Genomic DNA, 23995 nt, shown 5'->3' on the forward strand with positions numbered 1-23995 from the left:
TGTGAAAGGATGGTTTTGATTGGTTGTCATTTCAGCAGCACTCAACGCGTGTGTTGTAAAAAACGTCAAACTAAGCCACAACTTTTAACGGTATTTCAGATGATCTGAATCATCTTATTAAAAATAAATTACTAGAAATGTGTTATGATAGTACATAGATTATGCAAGGGCCTTAAAATGTTTTTTTTTGCCGATAGTTTTCAAAGACAAAAAACGTACCTCAACAAGAAATAAGCACATTTTTTTACGAAGGGGGCAAAATACTGTAGTGACCAATCAGACGCCTTGTTATATGATCATAAGGCCCATCTAAGCCAGTATATATTTGTTCGCATATCGCCATTTTTGAAACTGTGATTAAAATAAAAATACTTTAACGAGACCTTAATTGTATTATGGAAGTTATTTCTTCCTTTGATGATTAAAAAATAATAATTAAATAAACATTTTGGAAATTTGTGCTAAATTGAAGGAGGCAAAAATTCTTGCAAAAAATAGATGCGTGATTGTAGTGAGTGGTTGCATCATGGGTAATTCCCAATGTTATGTGTAGATTCTCAAATTGCAGTGCACAAGAAGGAAAGTGGTGATGTTGTGTCTAGATTTTCAGTTCAAACTACCGACAGCTCATGAAAGTTACGCGCTCACGATGACCTCAGCTTGAATGGTTCACTCTCTATCATAGTTGTGGTGTTGGGACAGAATGAAATATGGACGAATTCTCCTCCCAGCACAATAAGAAATTCATGTCAACAAGTGAGTTCCAACCAAAACCAGGCCTGCCAGGGAGAGCTCCCATTATTTTGTGTACAGCTTTTATGGCTGTAAATTCAAAACACAAGAAGACTTGTGTGATGAAAATGTGGTTTCAATTTTGATGTAGATTTTTTCATTTGAGTAGCTCATTACAGTAACAGTGTTTTTCTATTCTTTCTATATGCAGGTTTCAACGGTGTGACCGAAGGCCCTGGACCAGCAGGACAGGGCGATAAGAAATGGCGAAATTACAAACTTCTGGTTGATCCGATCTTGAAAAAGGGACAGCAGAAGTTGTATCGATATGATGGGGTTGCACCTGGTCCATCGGTAAGAATGACGCCACGGTTGGAGGAAAGGGAAACCATCTCTAACACGCCTTCTCTCCGACTCCGTTGAATCTTCTTCTAATTTAAAGAGGGAGACTAGACAGTCTAGGCTGACGCTGTTTTTATTTTACCACCATACACAAAGACCGACTCAGGTTATCAAGCACCGAATCCAACAATGCCCTCTTGGCAGCCAGGTTGATGTTGTGGTGTCTTGCCTCGCCTTCCACCTCTGGGAACCCAGTTCGAATCCCACCAGAGGCACTATGTCTCAATGTGTTTTTGTGTGGATTGGGTTTTCAGTCCCTTCTACTACATCTAAAACTTAAATTTATTCATCTTTTCTTCTCGTTGGGCTAAAATCAGAGCGTTTGAGAATATTTATCCAGATCCAGGAGTTAACAAGTCGAATGTTTGATACAGTGGTAAATAAAGTATACCACATGTCGGACCCCCACAGATGTAAATTGTCTCAACTGCTACAGTTGGTTTGCATTGGACACAATCCCACCTGGCAAATGTCCAACTTGAGTGTACTCGAAATGAGTTTGGTTTTTGGACAGGCCATTGAACTCCTGTCTGGGACAGCCCAACTACTGTTTGCGACATCTCAATAATGGCTGCTTTCTGGGACAGCCCAATCCAATGCCAGCTTCTGTCCCAACTTGAGCTTTCTCAAGTTTGGATAGGCCAAACGTACAGGCCTGATACTTCACGGAGGCAACGAAGGCGATTGCCTCGGTGGCCCCTGGTCATTGCCTTGGTACCCTTGAAATGCTACAGTACAAATTTACAATGTCCTCATAATAGGGTGCCCTTTACCAAGTAGATGCCTTGTGCCCTTGCCCTTTCAGAAACGAAGCATACAGGCCTGCAACTACAGTACTGACTGGTGTAGGATGTTTACCCAATGCCCAAGTCGAGGCCAAAGTTCTTTTTTGGGACAGTCCAGTTTACTGTTCCATCTTAGTTTCAAGTTTGGATAAGGACCAACTTCCCATGTACCAGTTACCCATGGAAGAAGATTCAATGGAAATCTACCAGTTTTGCCAACGAAGTATTGTCTACTCTAAGAAAAGGCCAACTTCATAAGCATGTTTTAATTTTGTGTCATTATATGTCTGTGACTGTGAGAATCATACTGTAAGTGTAAGACTGAAAATGTAGGGCCTGGGTTTCATTCTTGCAGACGCAATTTTGTTTTTGTTATTTTCAAAAATTTCAAAAGTTTGAAATCCTATTTATCATTGTAAAAGGCACACCACAGCTAGTTGCGCTAACATAATCATCCTCCTGATAACCTGAAGGGTTACAAGACTCTGTGCAATTCAAACGACCGAGTTTGTCCAACATTTCGATTTCAACCAATGTTGACAGACAGCGGGAGGAGGGTTACGTTATCTCAACTACACCAAAGCCAAACAAATCGTTTGAAACAATGGCAAACCATGGACTGGTTTTGGAGGTGTCAATTAGTCAACACAAGACCCTGAAGAGTGTACATTTTTCTATGTTAAATTTTTATGTTGGATTTCATATCCAATATCGAAATGATCAAGGTTTGGATAATCTCTATGATTTCAAGTAGGATTTGAAACTTTGCAAAACTTGTTAAAGATGTTAATCTTGAGGACTAAATGCTAAAGAATTACAGTAAAAAAAACTCAAAAATTAAAATAGTTAAAATACAGCAGTATAATCAGTTTATTACAAAGTATTAATTGTTACTTTGGAAGTTTTTGTTTTTTTAACACAATTTCTTTATTTCTTTACACAGGGGGCGGACTTTTCAGTCAATGTGGTTCGGGACCCAAGATCAAGGCTCTCCAGGTTCTGGAAGGGACGAGAGAAGTATGATCTTCCAGTCCCCAAGTTCAAGGTTGGTATTTTGTTTCAGTTTAAAGGGAAGGTACATGTTTGGTAATTGTCATAGACCAGTCTTCTCACTTGGTGTATCCCATCATAAGCATAAAATAACAAGCCTGTGAAAATTGGGGCTCAATCGGTCATCGAAGTTGCGAGAAAATGATGAAAGAAAAAACACCCTTGTTGGACGAATGTGTGTGCTTTCAGATAGGAATAAAAGACTTCTAGCTAGAAGTCTTTAATTATTTTAGTGAGAAATTACCTTTCTCAAAAACTACATTACTTCAGAGGGAGTTGTTTCCCACAATGTTTTATACTACCAACAGCTCTCCAATGCTCGTTACCAAGTCAGTTTTTAAGTAAATATTTGTTTTGAGTTACTACCAAACGTGTACCTTCCCTTTAAGGTCGAGAACTGACCGTTTAATAAACCCTAACCCAAGGTCCTCCCAATCAAAAACAAAGCAAGTAACCTGGGTGATAATTAACGACTTGGTACAAGCCTAGAAATACACTGTAATAACACACAAGGACATTGACTACAAAAAATAGTGCAATTCAAATTATTGTGATAACGACGTCGGGTGAATTGGGTTAATTGAGCACATGGCATTAGTATCAAACGAAGAATGAAAAGTCCTTAAAGACCCTGGACACTACTGGTAATTGTCAAAGACCAGTCTTCTCACTTGCTGTATCTCAACATATGCATAAAATAACAAACCTGTGAAAATTTGAGCAATTTGAAATTGCGAAATAATAATGAAAGAACAAAATACCCTTGTCACACGAAGTTGTGTGCGTCCAGATGCTTGATTTTGAGATCTCAAATTCTAAATCTGAGGTCTCAGAATCAAATTCGTTGAAAATTACTTCTTTTTCGAAAACTACTCCACTTCAGAGGGAGCCGATTCTCACAATGTTTTATACTACCACAACCTCTCCCCATTTCTTGTTACCAAGTAAGGTGTTATGCTAATAATTATTTTGTGTAATTACCAATAGTGTCCACAGCCTTAAAGCTCAGTTTTCCATTACTCCTCAGTATGACAAACACTACGTCGGAGAGCTGCCCCCAAAGCAGATCACCATCACCAACCTCAACGACAACGTCCGAGACGCCTTCCTGCGCAACATGTGCGAGAAGTACGGCACTATCGAGGACATCAACATCTGCTTCAACCCTAAGACGCGGAAACACCTTGGGCTGGCCAGCGTCACGTTCAGTACAACTCGGGCGGCCCGACAGGCTGTCATGGAGCTTAACAGGACATCAGTGATGGGGAAGATCATCATTGTCCAGATTGATGCTGGAGGTAGGACTGTCATTTAAAGTTCGTTAGCAATCATTCAAGTGTTTTCCCCATGTAGTAGTCTACCTACTTAACTACATGATATTCTTCCTACTTAAAAGATTCGGGTACTTTTTCAAAATGTCCACAGATTTACATTAAACTTACAGGGTTTGAAGATAATGATAGTGGAAAGCTTCCCTTCAAATATTACTAACTAAGGTTGTGTAGTTTTTGAGAAATGAGTAAAACGGGTCACAAAATCATTTTGGTCTCATGAGACCAAAATTATTTTAGCATGTAAAATCACCTTAACCAGTTATGATATTATACCAAAACCATAGCATAAGTGGTTATTACGTTTTTACATGCTAAAACTGATACAAAAACTATTACTTTTACTCATTTCTCAAAAACTACAGCACCTCAGTAAGTAAAATTTCAAGGGAAGCTTTCTACTATCATAATCTTCAATCTGTGTAAGTTTAATGTAAATCTGTGGACATTGTGTTTTTTGTTAGGAAAAAGTACATAAACCCTTTAAGTCAAATTTCTGATTGTTTTTTTTTTGCCTTTGGAAAAATCGGAAAAACGATAATTAAATCCAATAGGCTGGAAAATATATTAAGCCACACATCATGTGAACAAGAAGGTTGGCGGTTGTGCTAAACAAATATTTTCCTACATTTTTTCAAAGATCAAATATCATGCTTGACTACAAGTATAAGCGTATTTGGCTGATCTCATACAATGTGGCTGATGCGCAAAATGAAATTATTTATTTATTTTTTATATATCTTTGTACACTAAATAATTCTGAGTGTGGACAGATCAAATTTACAAAAATCAGTCAGATTTAACCATCTATTACTTGGTAGAACTTTTAAAACTAGGTAAACACCAAGTACAAAAAATTCTGAGGACCGTGCTTAGGCCAAACTTTATCCGAAATGCCCCTAAGTCTTGAAAAATCCCTGGGAAAACTCTGGAATCTTTTGTTTAGGAGTAGACACTAATTTTAAAATTTTTAAATTCACTGGAGATGTTAGTTTCTATAGTCACTGGCCTTTGGCCTGCTGTCCAGTGTAAAACTCGAGCCCTGTTCTTATTTTCTCAAAGACCACACACAAGCTTCGAAGAAGTTAAAGATAGTTATGGCCCTGAACCAGAAGAATCAGAAGGCTTTTGAAATAATTCAGTCCGAAATGTGGTTATCTTCTTTTAAGGTTGTGGGATTTCAAAAAATTGCGCTGCAAAAAATGAAGAAAACAAGAATCATGTGAAACATCAGCAAGAAATGCTAGATGCTGCACTGTATAAAAAAAGGTATCTGTTTAGTTTTTTGAGATTTCAAAATTTTGAATGGTGGCATTTGTCAGATAAAGGTCTATTGGAATGTAAGGCACTTACAAATATTTTGAAAATGAGCTCATTTTGCTTTTGCCCCGGTTTCTTACAGGCACAGAGTGTGAGAGAATCTATGACTGCCTCATCAGCAGCAGTACACCAAGTAGTTCCAGCTCCACGCCAAGAGATCCAAGACACAGCATTTCCACTCCAGACACGCCTACCCCAAGGATTGTCACTGCCGATCCTCGGAGAACATCTCTGGAAGGTCGAACCCCTTCAGTAGCAGAAGGTACCCCGCTCAGCATGCCTGATCATCCGTTTGTATTTCCAGAGCAGCCGGGTTATCCAGTGGGATCTGAGCAGGGATTCCAAGGGCCTCCTCCTCCTCCCCCTCCAGGCCCACCCACCCCGGGACTGAGTGGAAACTTTGGGGGAATGAACATGCACGAGTACAGTGGGACTCCCGGTGGGCCACAGGCACCCCCCTACCCTCCCGGTTTTAACCGAGGGGGTATGGAACAGTTTCCACCCCACAGTGGTAACTTCATAACGCCGGAGCAGCACGCCATGTACCAGAAGCAGCAACAGGAACAGTTGGCAGCACAGCAGCAGCTGCAGCTGCAGCAGCAGCGTGGCCTGCCGCCCGGTTTTCCAGACCCAAATGGAACAATGCCGTACCCACCGCACATGCCCCATGGTAAATTTGCCATCCCGGCTCCGCCCGATTTTCATGGGCAGCAGAATACCAACTTTAACATGTACCAAGACAGTCACGCGTGGGACCATCAGAACTACGGACAGCAGGGAACCGGGCAAAATTTGGGGTATTCAAATCAAGACGCACAGTTACAGTATGGTAACCATGGACATCAAGGGGATCAGTGGGATAGTTCCTTTGGTGGACAGGGCATGCAGAGGGACTTTAAAAGCCATCACCAGCAAGAATCTGATAGGTCATACTCGAACCAGAATTTCCCTGCTGAGAGACAAAGTGACTCTTCTAATAATGATCGATCGAGAGAAACAAGGGAAGATTCTTCCTATTCGAAGAGCAAAAGGAAATCTAAGAATCAGTCGAGAGATCCCGTACCCGCCCCAGCCGTGCAGGAAAGCCAGTCCTCTGAATCGGAACTTGCTGCTGAAAGAGAGGCAACCACACCTGTCCAAGATGAGGAGACCAAACCACCAGGAACGACAGAAGACGATGAGAATGGCTCAGACGAGTTAAATATGAGTCTGGACTCTCGCATTGAGGCACTTTTGAAACGCCAGTCTGGAGCCTTTGGTTTTGACCTGGATTCGTCGGCGAACTCTGGAAAGGAAGACAGTACTAGTAAAACCGCCTCCGCCGATTTTAGCCCGAGCTCCTCACCTGCGGTTGGGGATTCCCCCTTGCTCGACGAGCCCCTTGAAAACAGGACCGGTGCTCTGCAAGAGAGTAGTAGTGAACACTCAAGGACTCAGTCCCCCTTGTCGCACGGACGGTACGATAAACTCGGCAAACATTGGGAAAGCCACGAAAAGGAAGATACGGCAAAGCATAAATCCAGAACAACAAAATCAAATTTTGAGCGTAACCTTGGGCGTGCAAGCTATAAGCGTTTACAACATTCCGGCGAGGGCTGTATAGAGCAAGACGTCAAAACATCCGCGAGAGGAGAGCGGTACCCTGCCATGTACCCGGACGACTCGTGCAGCCAAGATTCTTTCACCTCGTTCAAATCTACTCCTGAAATACGGGACACAGACAAACCTTCTAGTGTCCCGTCTGGGGCCTCGACCCCGACAGTGAGCGAACACACCAGTCAGCTCAATATCAGTGCAATGATAAGCAGAGAACTGTCGAATCTGCGCAACGTTGGCGACCAGGTACCCTCCCCACTGGTCACTGGAAGCCCAATGGGAAGTGTGAACGATAGCTTGGGTTCCACACCGGTAGAGTCTGAACCACAAATGAGTAAACTACTTGCGCAGATCACCGATAGTCAATCCAACCAACAGGTAAGTCACCGAAACATCTGCTGGGAATTTAGATGTGAGACTTTGTGATTTTATCGTAATGATTTTATCGTTGTGAAATTTGTGAAAAACAAAATTATAAATTCACATTTTACCATGCCTGCGTTGATTCTTGCCCCTGTAATGAACCAAAGTTTACAAGAGAATGTATTCAGCCAATACATTCTGTTGGTGCACATTATTATGCTCTTGTAAAACATTGGTCGTTTAATTTTAAGAAATTGCCCATCAAATTTAGTTACGTTCCTTGACACAAAGAGGAAGGGACATTAGTGGGCAGAACAAACTTTGATGCATGCTCCCTTTGTTGTTTGATTTTGCAAGATCTGGAGGTCAGAGCCAAATTTAATAAAGCCTTTAAGCAGAAACAGGTTACCAAACAAAATTACATAAAGTTTGCAGGATTGTGACTGGTGCTCACTGAATTTTTGCTTAACAAACAAATTTGCCAAGCAGTATTTTCTGCTTATTAGCTTTTTATGAAAATGAATGGGCCCTGGAGTCAGTAAATTTAATTGTTGTTCGAATATTTCACTGATTTAGGTGCAGCTTGAGATTGCTGATGCATTAGCATCCCGGGGCGACCCTAGCAGATCACCCTCGGACATGGACATGGACGACGATCGGATGAGCATGTCGTCTCTCAGTAGTGGGGAGGAAACTAAGCTAGAAGTCAACGTTCCTGTACCCCAACGAAACGAACGATCCTACCCGACCCCTCCCGCAACAATGCTCAGAGCGCCCCCAGAGATGCCCCGGAGTACGCCCGGGTATGGTCAGTGGCCTGGGGTGTCCTTACCGGGGTACACCGGAGGGTTTTCCTCAGCTCTCATGACGGCCAGTCCCACAAGGTTCCCAGCGGGTGTAGGCTACGGTGTGCAGTCGCAGTACCCCGGAGCAAACCCTTACGCTATACCTCAGACGGCCGGCTTGCCCGGTTTCCCGGTGACGAGCGTTGCCTCAACTTCCCTACACAATCAAATCTTAAACCAGTTTGCAGGCATGACTCCCGCGCAGTTTGGACAAATGGGGACCCCTCAGCATGCCCAGATGCAGATGATGGCCCGATTGGGGCAGTTTCAATTGCAGCCTTTCAACCTGACCCAGCCAGGATTCCCATCCAACCCAGCCGCGGCCTTCCCGGATCCTGCAGCTCAGAGACCCGCCCCCAGTCAGGGGGCCACGGTGCCGTCCTGGCAGCAGCCTAATATTCCCCCGCCGCCACACTTCCATCAGTTTCTGCAGCAGTTCCCGCAGCAGTTCCAGAATCAGCCCCTGCCGAGTTCACAATCACAACAGCCGTGGTACACACCGCCCAAACCTGACCCCAAGGAGGAGATTGTGAGTGAGCTCTTGAAGACAACATTTAATGAACTGAAGAAGATCATGAAGAAAGATTTAGGGAGGAAGATGGTGGAGTCGTCTGCCTTCAAGTCTCTGGAGGCTTGGTGGGATGATTGTGAACTTAAGTTTAAGGTGAGAAAAAAAAGCTTCAACCTCAATAGTAATAGGCTAGTCAAACGGAAATGTAGTTTTCTTGAACAAGAATTATTTAGAAGTAGTATGTGTTGCACATACCGAATATTTTCAATGTCAAGCACAAATATTTTTTTCTTGAATGAGAATTTTAAATAAATAGTGTTTTGCAAAGTTGTTAAAATCAACAACTGACAAAAAACTGGCAAAAAAGATTTAAAACATGTTAATTTTGCACCCGGGTTAAAAAAATACAATTTGTTTTTACCTTACGCCGAAGTGTATTAAGCACTGTATGTTCACTTCTTTCCTGAGTCTGTGGAAAAAAGAAATTAAGAAATAATAAATAATGTAAGTATTTGCTGTTGCAAATTGCTTATCAAGCGAAAGGACCTATGTTATGTATGCAAAACAATATAGTTAGCGGCCCAATGTTTCAACCCTAGCAGTCTTTCTTCTCATTTAAGCCTTTAGAGAAGACTCTGCCACTGTCAAAACGTCCGGCCACTAACTTTAGTTTTCACAGAAGTATTGTCAATCAAATTGTTTGCTATTTTTTATGACATGCTAAGTTGATCCTCTGTTTTTTTGTCCATATCACAGGAGCCTCTTAGAATTTCCACCGAAGTGGAGAAGCCCTCGCCAAAGATCCAACCCCTGATCGCTATCCCTTTCCACTCCGGGTCATGGGCCACGGCAGGGTCTCAGGGCAAGAATCACGGGCTGGAGAGCATCGGCCTAGGCCTGGGAGTAAGGGCTGCTATGCCACGCATGCCCTCATTCAAGGTAATGTCTTTAAATGCAAAAGAGATTGTTGCTTCAAGAAGAATATCGTCGTGTTGGCGCAACAATTTCACACAGTAACATTTATGCTCAGGTGAGGTTTGCGGTAGCATCATATGTAAATCTCTTTTGAGTAGTGTTGGTTCTGGAAAGAACTGTAGGTGAGTTTGTCAATCATCGGCTCTTTTGAGAACCAACCCTACTGCAAAGAGATTTACACAAGGTGCTACTGCAAACCTCACCTGATTATACTCCCCTACTTAAAGGCAGTGGTAATTACTCAAAATAATTGTTAGCATAAAACCTTACTTGGTAACGAGTAATGGGGAGAGGTTGATAGTATAAAACTTTGTGAGAAACGGCTCCCTCTGAAGTGACAAAGTTTTCCAGAAAGAAGTAATTTTCCACAAATTTTATATCTAGACCTGAGATTTAAAATTTGAGGTCTCGAAATCAAGCATCTGAAACCACACAGCTTCGTGTGACAAGGGTGTTTTTTTCTTTCATTATTATCTTGCAACTTCGATGACCAATTGAGCTCAAATTTTGACAGGTTTGTTATTGTATGCATATGTTGAGATTCACCAGATGAGAAGACTGGTCCACGACAATTACCATTAGTGTCCAGGGTCTTTAACACCTATAGATGCTATACGCAAGTTTGAAAGTGTCAAAATGCCATGGTTTGCTTAAAATAAACCTGGATATCAGGCCTGGAATTCTAAAAGTGTGTGGGAAACTTCTGAAGGGACACATCCTAAGACCAGGGCCAAAAGAGCAAAATATTTCGCCATGATTTATTATTCAGTCGAGTGTGAGCTATTCTTTAAAAACTAATCTGTGCCTTTGATGAATTTTGATCCACAGGTCAAGAGGAAAGTTCCAGAGGAAGATGAGGACGATGAGAAGAAGCCTAGAGCAGAGACACCACAGTACATTGATGAGGATGTGTCAGGTATGGTACCTAGTAGACAACCTGCAGTCATAATAAGCCAAAGATGTATAAAAGCCATGCTGAAGACTACTTGTGATGGATGGGGTTTAATAGGGATATATGTTTTCCAATTCTGAGATCCAATTCTTTACAAAGATTTGTGAGAGCTTTTATTTACAAGGCAAAGTGTTGACCAAATGAATGCTCTAAAAAAATTGTTAAATTTTTTTTTTTAAATGTATAAAGATTGGTGTTTCTGAAGAAAAAAAAATTCCCATTTTAAAGTGAATCTTTTTTCAATATGCATAATGAAAGAAAGTTGGTACAATCTGTTATGGTCACATTTTTACAAATCATTTAGTTTTATTTTCTTCCCGTATAGCCAACATCTTTTTCTTGTGCGACATTTTACAATTTTTGAATTTAAATCATGCAGCAATCAAATGAGTTTTTGGCTTCACACCATTTCCTCTTGTGAAGATTTTGTTCTTTTGAGAACTGCCGTGTTATTTATTCTACTGCCGTGGAGTAGATTTTGCAATTTAGGAGACTGCTTAATTCTGAAATGAACTGTCCTGCTTACTAACTACTACCCAGGTGGAAGGTAGAAAGTGTGCCTGGACTTCTACTTTCGCTTAGTGGATCAAGGTGACTTCCGGTTAATCAACTTTACTGATCGAGGTGACTTCCGGTTAATCAACTTTATTGATCGAGGTGACTTCTCGTTAATCAACTTTACTGATCGAGGTGACTTCTTGTCAATCAACTTTACTAACGCGAAGTGAATTCTAAATTGGACTCAAATTTCGAAAAGTCTGCTCTAGTCATCATCAGGAAACTAAAGAGTGTTTGAGATGCTAGTTGCTTTATCATATCAAGTTGTAAACCACAACCGAAACTGGCTGAGTACATTTGTTCATAATTTGGTGAACAAAGAAAATTGCTTAGAGCAAGACCTGAACCAATGATCTCCAGTTCCCTTTCTAAGGCGGTGTTGTTGCTTTTTTGTTTTTCACACTCCAGACTCTGAGCGAGATAAAGATGGTGACAAGACTTCGGAGAAGGCGTCGGTGAGACGAGCCAGGAAGAGCTTGGTCAGCGATGATGATGATGATTTTGATGATGAAGAGAAGACGACTAAAGAGATAGATGAAGACGAAGATGAAGAAGAAGAAGAGGACGAAGAAGAAGATTCTGATGAATCTGGCTCGGATTTCGAAGGTATCAATTATTTTTATTTGGGTTTCATTTATTTATTATTAATTATTTATGTAGGGGTCGAACACAGAATGAGTGTTTCATGCGAAATGTAATGTTGTGCGATATGCACATATGTTTTTCAATCCTCGGGTTTTCAGTTTGTCTTAAATTGTTAATGATGTGGGATTGAACTAAGAAAACTTTACTTGGGCGGGATTTGAACCAACAATCCCTGGTTAAACGTGCCGGTGCTCTACCTGCTGAGCCATTGAAGCTCTATGTTTGCAGTCTTACTATTTTTTCAGTAACTTCGCTTGCGATTCAGCCTGGAAAGTGGCAGCCATTATCAAATAATAAGCCACAAAGGGGAAACAGACTGGTTAAATTTTAAATAATTTGAGGTTGAACAAAAGTTGACTAGAGCTGGATTTGAACCAACAGCCTCATGATCTATTTAGGAACTCTCTTGGATGAATGTCCACTTTGCATATTTAATTTTCCTTGAACTGTTGTCTTTATAAATTGTCTTGATAGATGAGATTGGCAGCCTCAAGAGCGAATCGGAGAGTTCAGAGGAAGAGGAGGATGAAGGGTCCGATGCAAGTGACTCCGAGGAGAGTAGCTCTGGATCTGAGATGTCATCCAGTGAGGAGTCTGACTCAGAGGATGAGGCTAAAGACAGCAGCAAGTAAGAATTTGACATTTTGTGTCTGAAAGGGTTTGGGTACTTTTTGTAGCACACAACACAATGTCCACATTACAACTTGAAGGGTCTGAAGATAATGATGGTAGAAAGCTTCCCTTCAAATATTACTTGATGGGGTGCTGTAGTTTTTTGAGAAATTAGTAAAACAATGTCACAAAAATAATTTGTGTATTGTTTTAAAATGACGTTTGAAGCTTTGCATGGTGTGATAAAATTATAAGTATTTAGAAGTTGCGGGTACAACAATGTGTACATTTCTTTGGGAGGAGTGCTGGCAGTGGAAAGAGCTGTTGTGGTCTTGACATCTCAAAGAGTATACTCTGCTCGCCATCAGGAAAAAACAGAGACAAGCAGAATTTACTGTTCTAAACATCAAGACCACATCGGCTCTTTTCACAGCCAACTCTCCTCCCAAAAGAGTTTTACACATGATTTTACCCGCAAGTTTACTACTTCTTACAAATGAAACTTTGCTTCTTTGTGAATTTGTTTACCTTGTTATCAACATTTTTCTGCAACCGTTTTCAGGAAAGATTCCAGAACTGTTTCAGATATCAAGAGGGAGGAAAAACTTGCCAAGATCTTAGAGGAGAAGGAGGAACCTTCTTCAGACGCCAAGGTCAAGGACAAGGAGGTGTCTGAGAAGAAGCTGAGCAAGAAAGCTGTTAACGGAGACGCCACTCAGAAGGAAACTGTCAAAGACATGTAAGTTCTTTTGCTTAGTCTTATGGCACTGCTTTTTTCTTTATCAATCATATCATAGTTGATGCTTTGTGGTTTGCACGATGGAACACCAGCAAGATCTTTCTTGGGCTATGTTGCTTGATTTGTTGCGTGACATGCCAGTGTCCCAGGGAAATCGGTCCGCCGGAGATTCTGTCCCCAACATGAAAAATTGTGGGCTGAAGGAGGATGTTTTCGAGTTTGTTCACAGTTGTTCGTATGGGAGGACTTTATCTCCGGGGGGGACAAAATCTCCTGCCACAACGGTTATAAACTTCACTTGTAACTTGATCCAACCATCTGAGTCTGGTCAGCCTGACTTTAGTCTTCCTTCAACTCTGCTTTAGAGACACTAATCCAGAGGTTGCAGGTTCGAGTCCATCTCTATTAACCAGTGGGTTGTTTTTGGTCAAGCAGTTTGGGGTGGTTGACTGGAGTTCTGCTCTTTACAGAATGCTGGTTGGAACATGGCCAGCTGTCGATTTCATCAAACCCTTCCTAGCTTAGGATTAATCTTAGGACTTCGGGCAAATTAAGTTCCGGACCCATAGACAATAGGATGCATTGAACCCATCCTAAGTTAGGACAAGTTACTAGGACGAGTTCACCATTGTTCTTGAACATGAATGATTGTTGTTTGTTTCTTCATTTCAATGATCACTGCCAGAATAATATTGTTTTGTAGACAGTGGGCTATCAGACAGCTAATTTTGGTTTTCTTGTTTTTATTTCAGAATCGAGAAGGTATCATCAGCAAAAACAACAACAGAGCAATCTGACAAGATGAGAACAGAGGACAGACAGGCAACCACTGAAGAAGTAGAGGTCGCCACCGAGGTCAAATCGGAGGACAGAATGAACTCTTTCGAGCTTCTCGTTGAGATGGCCACCCAGGCAAGGACAGAACTCTTGGACGAGAAACCGGCCGAGGTCGTCGTGACGTCGTTGAAGACCGAGGAGATAGAGGCTGCCGAACTTCTGCAGACGTTGAAGAAAAAGGGCGTGGCGGCGATAGGGAGGATGGACGGGGACATTGGTAGGACGTCTGCGAGGGATGCGGAGGCAAGGCTCCCCGAGGGAGAGTTCATGGAGGAGGAGGTGGTGATGGAATCCATCGAGGATATGGAGTTTGAGATTGATTCTAAGAAGAATCGGAAAGCTACCTTGCCAAAGGTTAATAGACATTTCTGTCGAAAGAGGGTGGAGTAGGAGTGGATATGGGGTTGATGGCATGAAGAGTTACGATTGATTTTAAAGGCCGGGTGTACTTTAAGTAATTGCTTCACTAATGACCACTAATGACCACAAAACTCCCTTAGTAAAGAGTTTTTAAGAAATTCTTGTATGAAACGTCTATGAGATATTTTCTCAAGAAGTTCTTGCACGTTTTAAAATGTTACAGATGAGTTCAGGCTGTTCTTGGTTTAAATGGGAACAAAAGTCTTTTCGGATAATCCCATAAAGATTATATGTGCATTAAAAAAAAACTACTAGATTCAGGAATGTCTACCTTGGTTTTTAAAGGCAATGGACACTATTGGTAATTGTCAAAGACTAGCCTTCACAGTTAGTGTATCTCAACATATGCATAAAATAACAAACCTGTGAAAATTTGAGCTCAATCGGTCTCGAAGTTGCGAGATAATAATGAAAGAAAAAAAACACCCTTGTCACACGAAGTTGTGTGCGTTTAGATAGTCGATTTCGAGACCTCAAGTTCTAAACTTGAGGTCTCGAAATCAAATTCGTGGAAAATTACTTCTTTCTCGAAAACTATGGCACTTCAGAGGGAGTCGTTTCTCACGATGTTTTATACCATCAACCTCTTCCCATTACTCGTCACCAAGAAAGGTTTTATGCTAATAATTATTTTGAGTAATTACCAATAGTGTCCACTGCCTTTAAGAGAGAGTGAGAAATATAATAAACGGAGCAAAGAAGAATACTTACTCAACTGTTTGAAATGCTTAAAATCTAAAAAATAAAAAACAAAATCATTTAAATTTATTTCCTGTAGGAGACGGCCGATGACCTCTTAACTTACCCTCAAATCTAAAAATTGACTTTCTTTTCTTCAGGAGACAGCCGATGAGCAACAACCTCTCCTGTTCCTTGACCACAGCTACTGCCAACGTCCTCCCCTGCCCAAGATCAAGGAGCCGCCACCACCCACAGCAGTCAAGAAGTCCCCTGTCGGGTTCGACCAGCCGAGCGTCCGACTGGTCAAGCTTGACCTCTCCGACAAGGAACTCACCTCTTTCAAGGAGACCGAGGAGAACGAGATCATAGATGTGGTCACCGAGCCTGAAGAAGAACCTCCTCCTAAGAAGCAGAAGTCGACCAAGAGGAAACACAAGGAGGAAGTTGCGCCGATGGAAGAAGAGGTGGCCATCCCTGAGCCGTCAAAGCCCCAGTTCATGCCAAGGAACTACTACGAGGAGTGGACGGCTCTCTATCAGTTCTTGGCGCTGGGGGTTGATCAGGAGGATGCGTTCTACTTGAGGAAAAGCTACGAGTCCATGCTTCAAGAAGGGAAGATACCGTGGCTGAGCTACACCCACTGGGTCTCACATTCATATATCCTTTTGTATGGTTCTTGAGTATTGTTACCCTTAAAGGCAGTGGACACTATTGGTATTTACTTAAAATAATTATCATCACAAAACCTTTCTTTATTACCAGTATTGGGGAGAGGTTGATAGTATAAAACGTTGTGAGAAACAGCTCCCTCTGAAGTGCCATAGTTTTCGAGAAAGAAGTAATTTTCCACGAATTTGATTTCGAGACCTCAAGTTTAGAATTGGTCTTTGACAATTACCAATAATGTCCACTGTCTTTAACTCTTAAGCCTCAACATCCTCCTCTGTTATGTCACTCCATACCAACTTGTTTGGACTTGAAGTTTGGACGATACCAAGGATAAGTTAATGTTCTTTAGGCTGACGGCCCTTCTGAATCCTTCATTTCAGCAATGAGTATTGATCCCAGGCAACAGTGGTCATGGCCTCCCTGGCCTTCGTGTAATTTCAGGCCTGTCAACAGTAAAAATGTTCTCACACTCAAACGTAACTTAACAAATTTTAGATGGAAAGAAAGAAATTGTTGTTGGCTCCTTTTTTGTACAATGAGTTTTGTTGATTAGAAAGTTGGCCACAGCGAGAAAGTGGCTTTTTTTTGGGGGGGGGAATGTAATTGAAAATGGTGTGTACTCTGTCAGTCAGGATTTGATTTGGATTTAATGTTGATTTCAATTCAATTCAACATTTATTTCCAAATTCCTCAATCAATGTAAATACATTGTTAACAAAGTGATGTCAAGAATTTTAGGAATTATGGTCACAGCCAAGTATGCACAGCTTGTGTTAGGGGGTGCCCATACATAAACAATCACAATTGAAGTTAAATGTATTCTGGTGCTATTGTGACCTGCAAAGTTAAAGGTCAAGACGGTAACTTCCTCAGAGTTTGTCTCCTTAACTGACCTCCTCACTGACAGCGATACCAGACCCGCCCAAGAAGAAGCGGAAGACTGACGAGGTCCGAGTGCACGCCACAGGGACGGCCAGGACGGAAGGATTCTACAAGATCACATACCAAGAGAAGAAGAAGTATCTGAAGAGGCTGCAGACGATCTCGCAGGATAAGACTCAGGATAACCAGGTACGTAAAGGAGAAAGTAGTGAAGGCAAATTTGCTAAGCACCGAAACATCTGCTTAGCTGAATTAGGTAACCAGGAATGTCGTGTCCGAACGATCGATGTAGTGCTTATGACTCAAGTTCTGGGTCCAGTTTCATAGAACCTGTAGGCAGACGATTTCTGCGAATGGAGTTGCCTATTTGCAGGACGCACTTTTGCTTGCGCACATTTTCCCTGCCACAGTAAGCACAACAATTTGCTTACCGGTAAACAGCTTTATGAAATTGGGCTCTGATAGTATGGTTATTGTTATTCATATAATATAATTGTCATTTTTATTATCATTATTAGCTAACATATTCGCTCCTTAAGTTAAGTTTTTTTTTGTTTTTTTTTGCTGTCAGTTGTGTTGGTTTATATCTGTCAATGAGCATTCCAATACAAACCTTATTTTGGCTTCTGGCAGTGCCCTCATACTGGTTTAATCATTACCCATTTCATTAATTATTTGTTTTTATGTTTCGTCAATCAGTTCTCTTCATTGTCTTTGATTTATTAATAATTGTGTATTTGTCTATCTTTTTTAACCAATGGAAACAAATGTTGAATTGAATGGAGTGTGAACTTCATACCTGTGAGATCGATTTAATTTTTGTGGTAGGCCTCATTAAAAACTTCAAATGTGACTGTTTATCTGTGTTGATTTCTTGCAGGACCCCAGTGTGACCGTCATATCGGTTAGCGGCAAGCATAATGAGCTGTCTAGGGAGGCTAGGTCTGACCAGCGGAGGGCCATGGCTACCCTGTCTAGGCAAGACGGCGCTGTGTCTGATCTACTCAAATTCAACCAACTCAAGGTAAGGAATCCTGCTAGAGGTTTCTCAGAGATTTCAGGATTTTGTTGAACTCTAACTCCCTGGAAGTCATTCACCAAAATTTTTCCTCAGTCTGACAAAATCCAAGACCTTGTGTCTCAAGCCTGGTTTATACTTCCTGAGATTGCGAATGCGATTTGAATTTGTGACGTCACAAATTTGCAACAAATAATTCACAGTAGTTGGGCTGTTTTCAACTCATGCGAAACAGTTGCTGCGAAAAACACCAATGTAGCGTCAAAATTTGCTTCCCATTCGCTTTCGCATAAGACTTTAATTATAATAATAATAATAATAATATCAAAGTCTTATGCAGCACATGTATCTACCAACAAGGTACTCAAGGCGCTGAGTATATACAAACTTTGGGAAAGATAGGTTATTGAAGTGATGAATTCTGAGACCCAATTATATAGCAACTTATAAGGGTTTACAAGGTGCTACTTGTGATTAAATAGTCTGAAAAGTCTATTGAACCCTACACAATGTGAACATTTAGGGTCAGCCCTTGTACTAAATACAGTATTAATACTTTTTTCCTGAGGAACAAGTATCAAGCTTGGAACAGTTAACCCTTTTACTGGAGTTATATTTACATATTTTTTTCTTTCAATTATTTCAGTTCCGTAAGAAGGAGTTGAAGTTCTTGAAGAGCGGTATCCACGGCTGGGGTCTGTACGCCATGCAGCCCATCTCGGCCGATGAGATGGTCATCGAGTACGTCGGGGAGTCCATCCGGCAGAGCACCGCCGACGAGAGGGAGACTCGGTACGAGAAGCTTGGCATCGGGAGCAGCTACCTCTTCAGGATCGATGCTGATTCTATCATAGATGCCACCAAGACTGGAAATCTGGCGCGCTTCATCAACCACAGTTGCAATGTAAGAAACTTGTGGGTTTTTTTTTGCCTAATTTGAGAAAGCTAGATGGCGGCAGAATTACTGACATTGGATTTCACAAAGAGTTAAGACTAGTCTTATCTCTAGTAAGGAAATGGTACTTAAGTTAGGACTAGGCTCTGTAAATTTTTAATAACTCCAATGGTGGATTTTTCAAAGAGTTAAGACTAGTCTTATCTCGTGTTAGGACGAGTAACTCGCCCTAACTTAGGACTATCCGTAAGTTTTTATTATCTCCTCGGACTAGTCCTAACCTAACTCTTTGTGAAATTGACCCCAGGTAATTTTCCATTTTTTAGTAAGCTCTCAGCATGCGAACATGCGAATATTTCTGATATCATGGATTTACCTGGTAAATCTACTGCCTCCTAGCATCACCAAAAGTCCCCCATTGTTTGGATTATTGTTTACTGTGTTCAATGTTAGAACACTTTTACTCATAAATCGCTTTGGGGTTAACTCATTTTGTTTAGAAAGTTCCAGGTGCACACAAATTTCTGACATTAAGGAGGTTTAGCTGCACGTTACACGAGCAAAAATGTGAACGTGAACGTCAGAAAATGATGTAGTTTCTAGTTGACGTCACCACTTTGGGCTTGTTTCATGCTCACGTATAACGTCTGCACGTACGTACCCAAAGTCAAAAATTGTAATTTCACGTATGCTTAAAACGTGAGATTTTTACAACAAAATTTGCTCACGTTCACGGTTTTGCTCGTGTAACATGTGGAAAAACCTCCCTATTATTGTTGAACATGCATGCAAGTTTTTGTGTCTCAGTAATGGCAGAAAACACTGGTACATGAAAAATGGAAATAAGTAATATTTGAAGCTTTGCTTGGTGTTGAAAAATATGAATTAACTTTAAGTATTAAACATGTGGGTTCAAATATGTGTAAATCTCTGGGAGTAGTGATTGATTGGAGAGCCAACACTCCTCCCAAAAGAGATTTTATACAAAGTTCTGAAACAAATGAAACAGGTTGTTAATTTTTATTTGATATTAATATGATTCCAACAGGTGTATTTACAAAAAAATTGTGTATGATGTATTTTTCATTTGCTAACTCTCCATCTTTTATGTCATTTTTTTTTTACAATGTGTACATGTACCATTTCTTTTCAGGTTTTAACATTCAACCTATTGACTTAAGCTTTAAATTTTTGAGTCAGTTATTGAAATGTTGTTGTTTGTTTGCATGTCAGGACACAATTTATATCTGTATTTCGTCATATTTGTTCGGTCACATGTCCTCGTAACTCTTGTGTCTATTTTTAATCAGATAGAATGCCTTTTTGGGGTAACTCTGGGTTTTTGGTTTTTTTTTTTTTTCTTCGTTTTTTTTTTGGGGGGGGAATGGGGGGTTCCGATTTATTTTAAGGTTTTGTAAATTATATTCCCCTTGTGGACATCTCTTAATGTGTTACAATTTACTTACAGTCTGTAATCTTAAGCTTTGAATTGTTAAGTCAGTTACTGGTTAAACTCTGGTTTGTGGCAGGTTTTTTTGTTAGATAATTTAATAGCATAATTATGATGGTAAACTTTGTTGTTCTTTGTTTTATCAAATAGAATGACATATGTTGGTAACTCTGGTATCCTTTCTTGATCAGATAGAATGACATAATGTTGTAGGCTTAATATGTTGGTAGCTCTGTGTGGGTTTTATTATCAGATAAAATGACAGAATATTGGTAACTTTGGTGTCTCTCTTTTGATGAGATTAAATGACAAATGTTTTCTCTTCTTTTTCCTCTCTTAACAGCCAAACTGTTACGCCAAGATCATCTCCATGGAGTCACAGAAGAAGATTGTGATCTACTCCAAGCAGAATATCTCCACTGGGGAGGAGATTACGTACGATTACAAGTTCCCCATTGAGGATGAAAAGATTGCATGTTTGTGTGGTACGGCTCAGTGTAGAGGCACCCTCAACTAAAATGTTACGCATCAATGGTGAGGCACTTAAACCTCAGAGGTTTGGTACGGCTGAGTTTTGAGGCACCCTCAACTAAGATGTGTTGTGTTGCTGGCTCTAGAAGCTGTTTTTAATAGCCACAATAAAAATATGTGGGATACACTGCTGAAGCGCTTGAACCTCAGAGGTGTTGTATGGCTGAGTGTTGAGGCACCCTCAACTAAGGTTTGTTGTGTGGCTGGCTCTAGAAGCTGTTTTTAATAGCCACAATAAAAAGATGTGGGATACACTGCTGAAGCGCTTGAACCTCAGAGGTGTTGATGGCTGAGTGTTGAGGGACCCTCAACTAAGATTTGTTGTGCTGCTTCTTTCCAATTAACAGCCACAGCAAAAAAGTTTCGGTTACACATCAATGGTGAGGCACTTGAACCTTAGAGGTGTTGTATGGCTGAGTGTTGAGGCACCCTCAACTAAGGTTTGTTGTGCTTTTTGGAACCACTTAGCCGGAAGAGAAAGATATTAGGTACACCTCATTAGTGGGGCACTGAAACCTTGGAGGTGTGCTACGGTATGGTTTAGAGGCACCCTCAACTAAGGTTTTTGGGGTTACTTGCTCTTTATCCTTAATCCACCTTTGACAGACAGAAGGGTATGAGAGACACGTTATTTGTTGAGGTACTTCTAAATTGTGGATTTATTGTCTGTGCGGTAAAGCTTGGTATAGAGAAACTCTTCACTAAGGTTCTTCCTGTTGGCCTAACTCTACGAACCACTGACTTCGATGGTTGTGAAGTACATGTACACCTCATTGGTGAGGTTCTCCTTCCTCAATGTCTTTTAAGTTCTGTGTGGTACGTTTGAGCTAATATGCATCACCAACTAAAGATTTGTCCATGTTGCTCTCGATGCATCAAGACTGAGATAGAAAGATGTGAGGCACAACTCATTTGGTAGGGATGCACTTTTGAGGATTTAATGTCTTTGTGGCTTAGCATGTGGTAGAGGCACCCATAAATATTTTAGTGCCTGTTTATAAACAGGGCCTAATTTTATGGCTCTGCTTACCGCCGAATTCTGCGCTTACAATCACGATTCCCCACTCGCGTGCAAGCGCCGAATGTCTGTGCTAGCCTTGTAAGCGTAGAAGGCCTAGTAACTTGGAGTACGCACGTGCAGAAACCAAAATTCGCTGCTTGCCATGAAATACGCTTGCCGTAAGCACAAAATTCCCTGGTCCCTTTAAGCGCCGATTCTGTGCTTGCGGTAAACAGAGCTAAATAGAGCCATGAAATTAGGCCCTGCACTGTTGTCCTAGAGAGGAAGAAGTGAGGTACACTACACTTGGGTCTCCTCTCAAAGAACTTTGCGTTTGTGGTACTGCTCATTTAAAAGGCACTCTCAACTAAAATGTTATGATGCTTTTTAAAAAATGTACCCTTGACTATTAAGATTGAGAGGTATGAGGTACACATTTTTAGTGAGGCATCCTGAAATAAGTTTGGAGCCGTTGAAATTAACCGAACATTGATTGACCACAAAGATGCGGGCGGGGTACACCTCACTGTTAGGAGTCTTTCGAGTTTCAAAAGGACTCGCCTCGGAAGGTGTCGTTTTGACGTTGAAGCACTCTATGGATTTGAGATTTGCTCAACTATAAAGGAGAGGCATGCTCAAGCAATTAAGTTCTAGCTTCAACCTTCAAGTCGAATTTGAAGGAGAGTTTCTATGTGTGATACATCTTGGTGTGAAGGCAATATCCACCCATGGGAAATATACAATGTCTTTGAGGTGTAACTTTTTTTAAATGGAAGAGTTACATGTCTCTGTTGTGCACTTTGTTGTGGATTTCCTGCAAAAATGATTTCGCCATAATTTGGAGGCAATAATGTCCAGTGTTCATTTTTGTAAACGCATTGCTGAACTCTTCAAGCAAAAACAAATTGCTACAACATGGTTTGTCATTGTGCGAACTTGGCCATGGCTCTTTATTAGCCTAGGTTGGGGCGCCCTCTATTAAAAACAATATTGCGTTGAAATCTTTCGAACAGGAAACTGCTGGATGGAAAAAATATCAGGTGGTTGTTAGGAGGCTTTTTACCGTTTTTGTCACAAAGTTGGGGCTCTGAAATGCTGAAATTGGCACGTCTGTTTCAATGTTCGTTTTGCAGTTGTGTGATACTTGTACACGATTTATCTATAATGTTTGTGGTGGTTGTACAAACCAATTTATAAAAGTGTTAAATAAAAGCACTTGTAAATACATGTATTTGTATTGTCACTTTCACTATTGACTTATCCATGAGTTATTTGTTCTCGTGGTAGCGCTTAATATTTTTGTAGACGTCCTTATTTTGTATAAGAATGAGCTGGGCTGTAATATTTGGAGATACATATAATTTCGTTGATGGTTTTGATGTAAAGAATGTAAAAACTAAATTTTCTAGCTTTTCGTTTGTTTGTTTCTTTATTTGTACATGTGTATTCATTTGAATGCTACTCATAACCAATGGTACACCCTACCATACTGTTTCATGTATTTTTTTGTTCAACTGTTTTGTTTTGGGAGACAGTTTCTTTGAGTTAGTGTTCTCTGGAAATATTTGTTTGTAAAGAAACTTTACAGTGATATGTATAGTTTCAGTTATTGCCAGGCAAATCTGATGGTGTGTATTGTAATATTTAGAAGGACTGATAAAAGCGCTGTAGGTTTCATATTTTGTACATTAATGTATATATTTCATAGGTATTAATTAAATAGCAAATTATCAATGACTGAATTGAAATGAAAAAAAAAAAACAAAAAAAAACAAATGGTGTCTGGGATCATGATTGTTAAGTTTACATCAGACCATAGATTAATGTAGTACATCTAGAGGAATACAAACCATGTGACACAGCTGGTCGAGAACCTTTTGGGGCCATTAAGAAAATGGTGCTGACCCAACCTTGTAAACACATGGCACGGACGCACTCTTAAAAATGCATCCTTATGGAGCATTCTTTTGTTTTTCCCCCTTTATTTCCCTTTATTTCCCTTTATTTGTACCCTACACCTGGTAAACAAATTTCCAATATTGACCTTGTACAAATATTTCCCATGGACTTTGTACACAAATTTCCCGTAGACTTTGTACACAAATTTCCCATAGACTTTGTTAACAAATTTCCCATAGAGTTTGTACACAAATTTCCCATAGACTTTGTACAAAATTTTCTCATGGACTTTGTACA

At 40.6% G+C, this 23995-nt stretch overlaps 1 protein-coding gene across 2 annotated transcripts; it reads left to right on the forward strand.

The window, feature by feature from the left end:
* The first annotated feature begins 565 nt into the window (after positions 1-565).
* Positions 566-23067, forward strand: LOC117290238 (histone-lysine N-methyltransferase SETD1A-like). Of its 2 annotated transcripts, XR_004519029.1 has the most exons (18): positions 566-756; positions 944-1086; positions 2863-2964; positions 3997-4267; positions 5703-7594; positions 8156-9088; positions 9692-9874; positions 10739-10826; positions 11829-12026; positions 12540-12693; positions 13240-13416; positions 14169-14607; positions 15513-16011; positions 16925-17094; positions 17786-17929; positions 18570-18827; positions 20612-20989; positions 21240-23067. XR_004519029.1 is itself a non-coding variant. In XM_033771514.1 (17 exons), the coding sequence occupies exons 1-17, from the start codon at positions 711-713 to the stop codon at positions 20783-20785; spliced, it is 5871 nt and encodes a 1956-aa protein (XP_033627405.1). In that variant the 5' UTR covers positions 566-710; the 3' UTR covers positions 20786-21121. The 2 variants fall into 2 exon arrangements, 1 of the variants encoding a protein (XP_033627405.1); XM_033771514.1 differs by lacking the exon at positions 21240-23067 and having other exon boundaries at positions 20612-21121.
* Positions 23068-23995: the final 928 nt, after the last annotated feature.

Source organism: Asterias rubens, chromosome 5, assembly GCF_902459465.1.
Source record: "Asterias rubens chromosome 5, eAstRub1.3, whole genome shotgun sequence".
Classification (NCBI taxonomy): Eukaryota; Metazoa; Echinodermata; class Asteroidea; order Forcipulatida; family Asteriidae; genus Asterias; species Asterias rubens.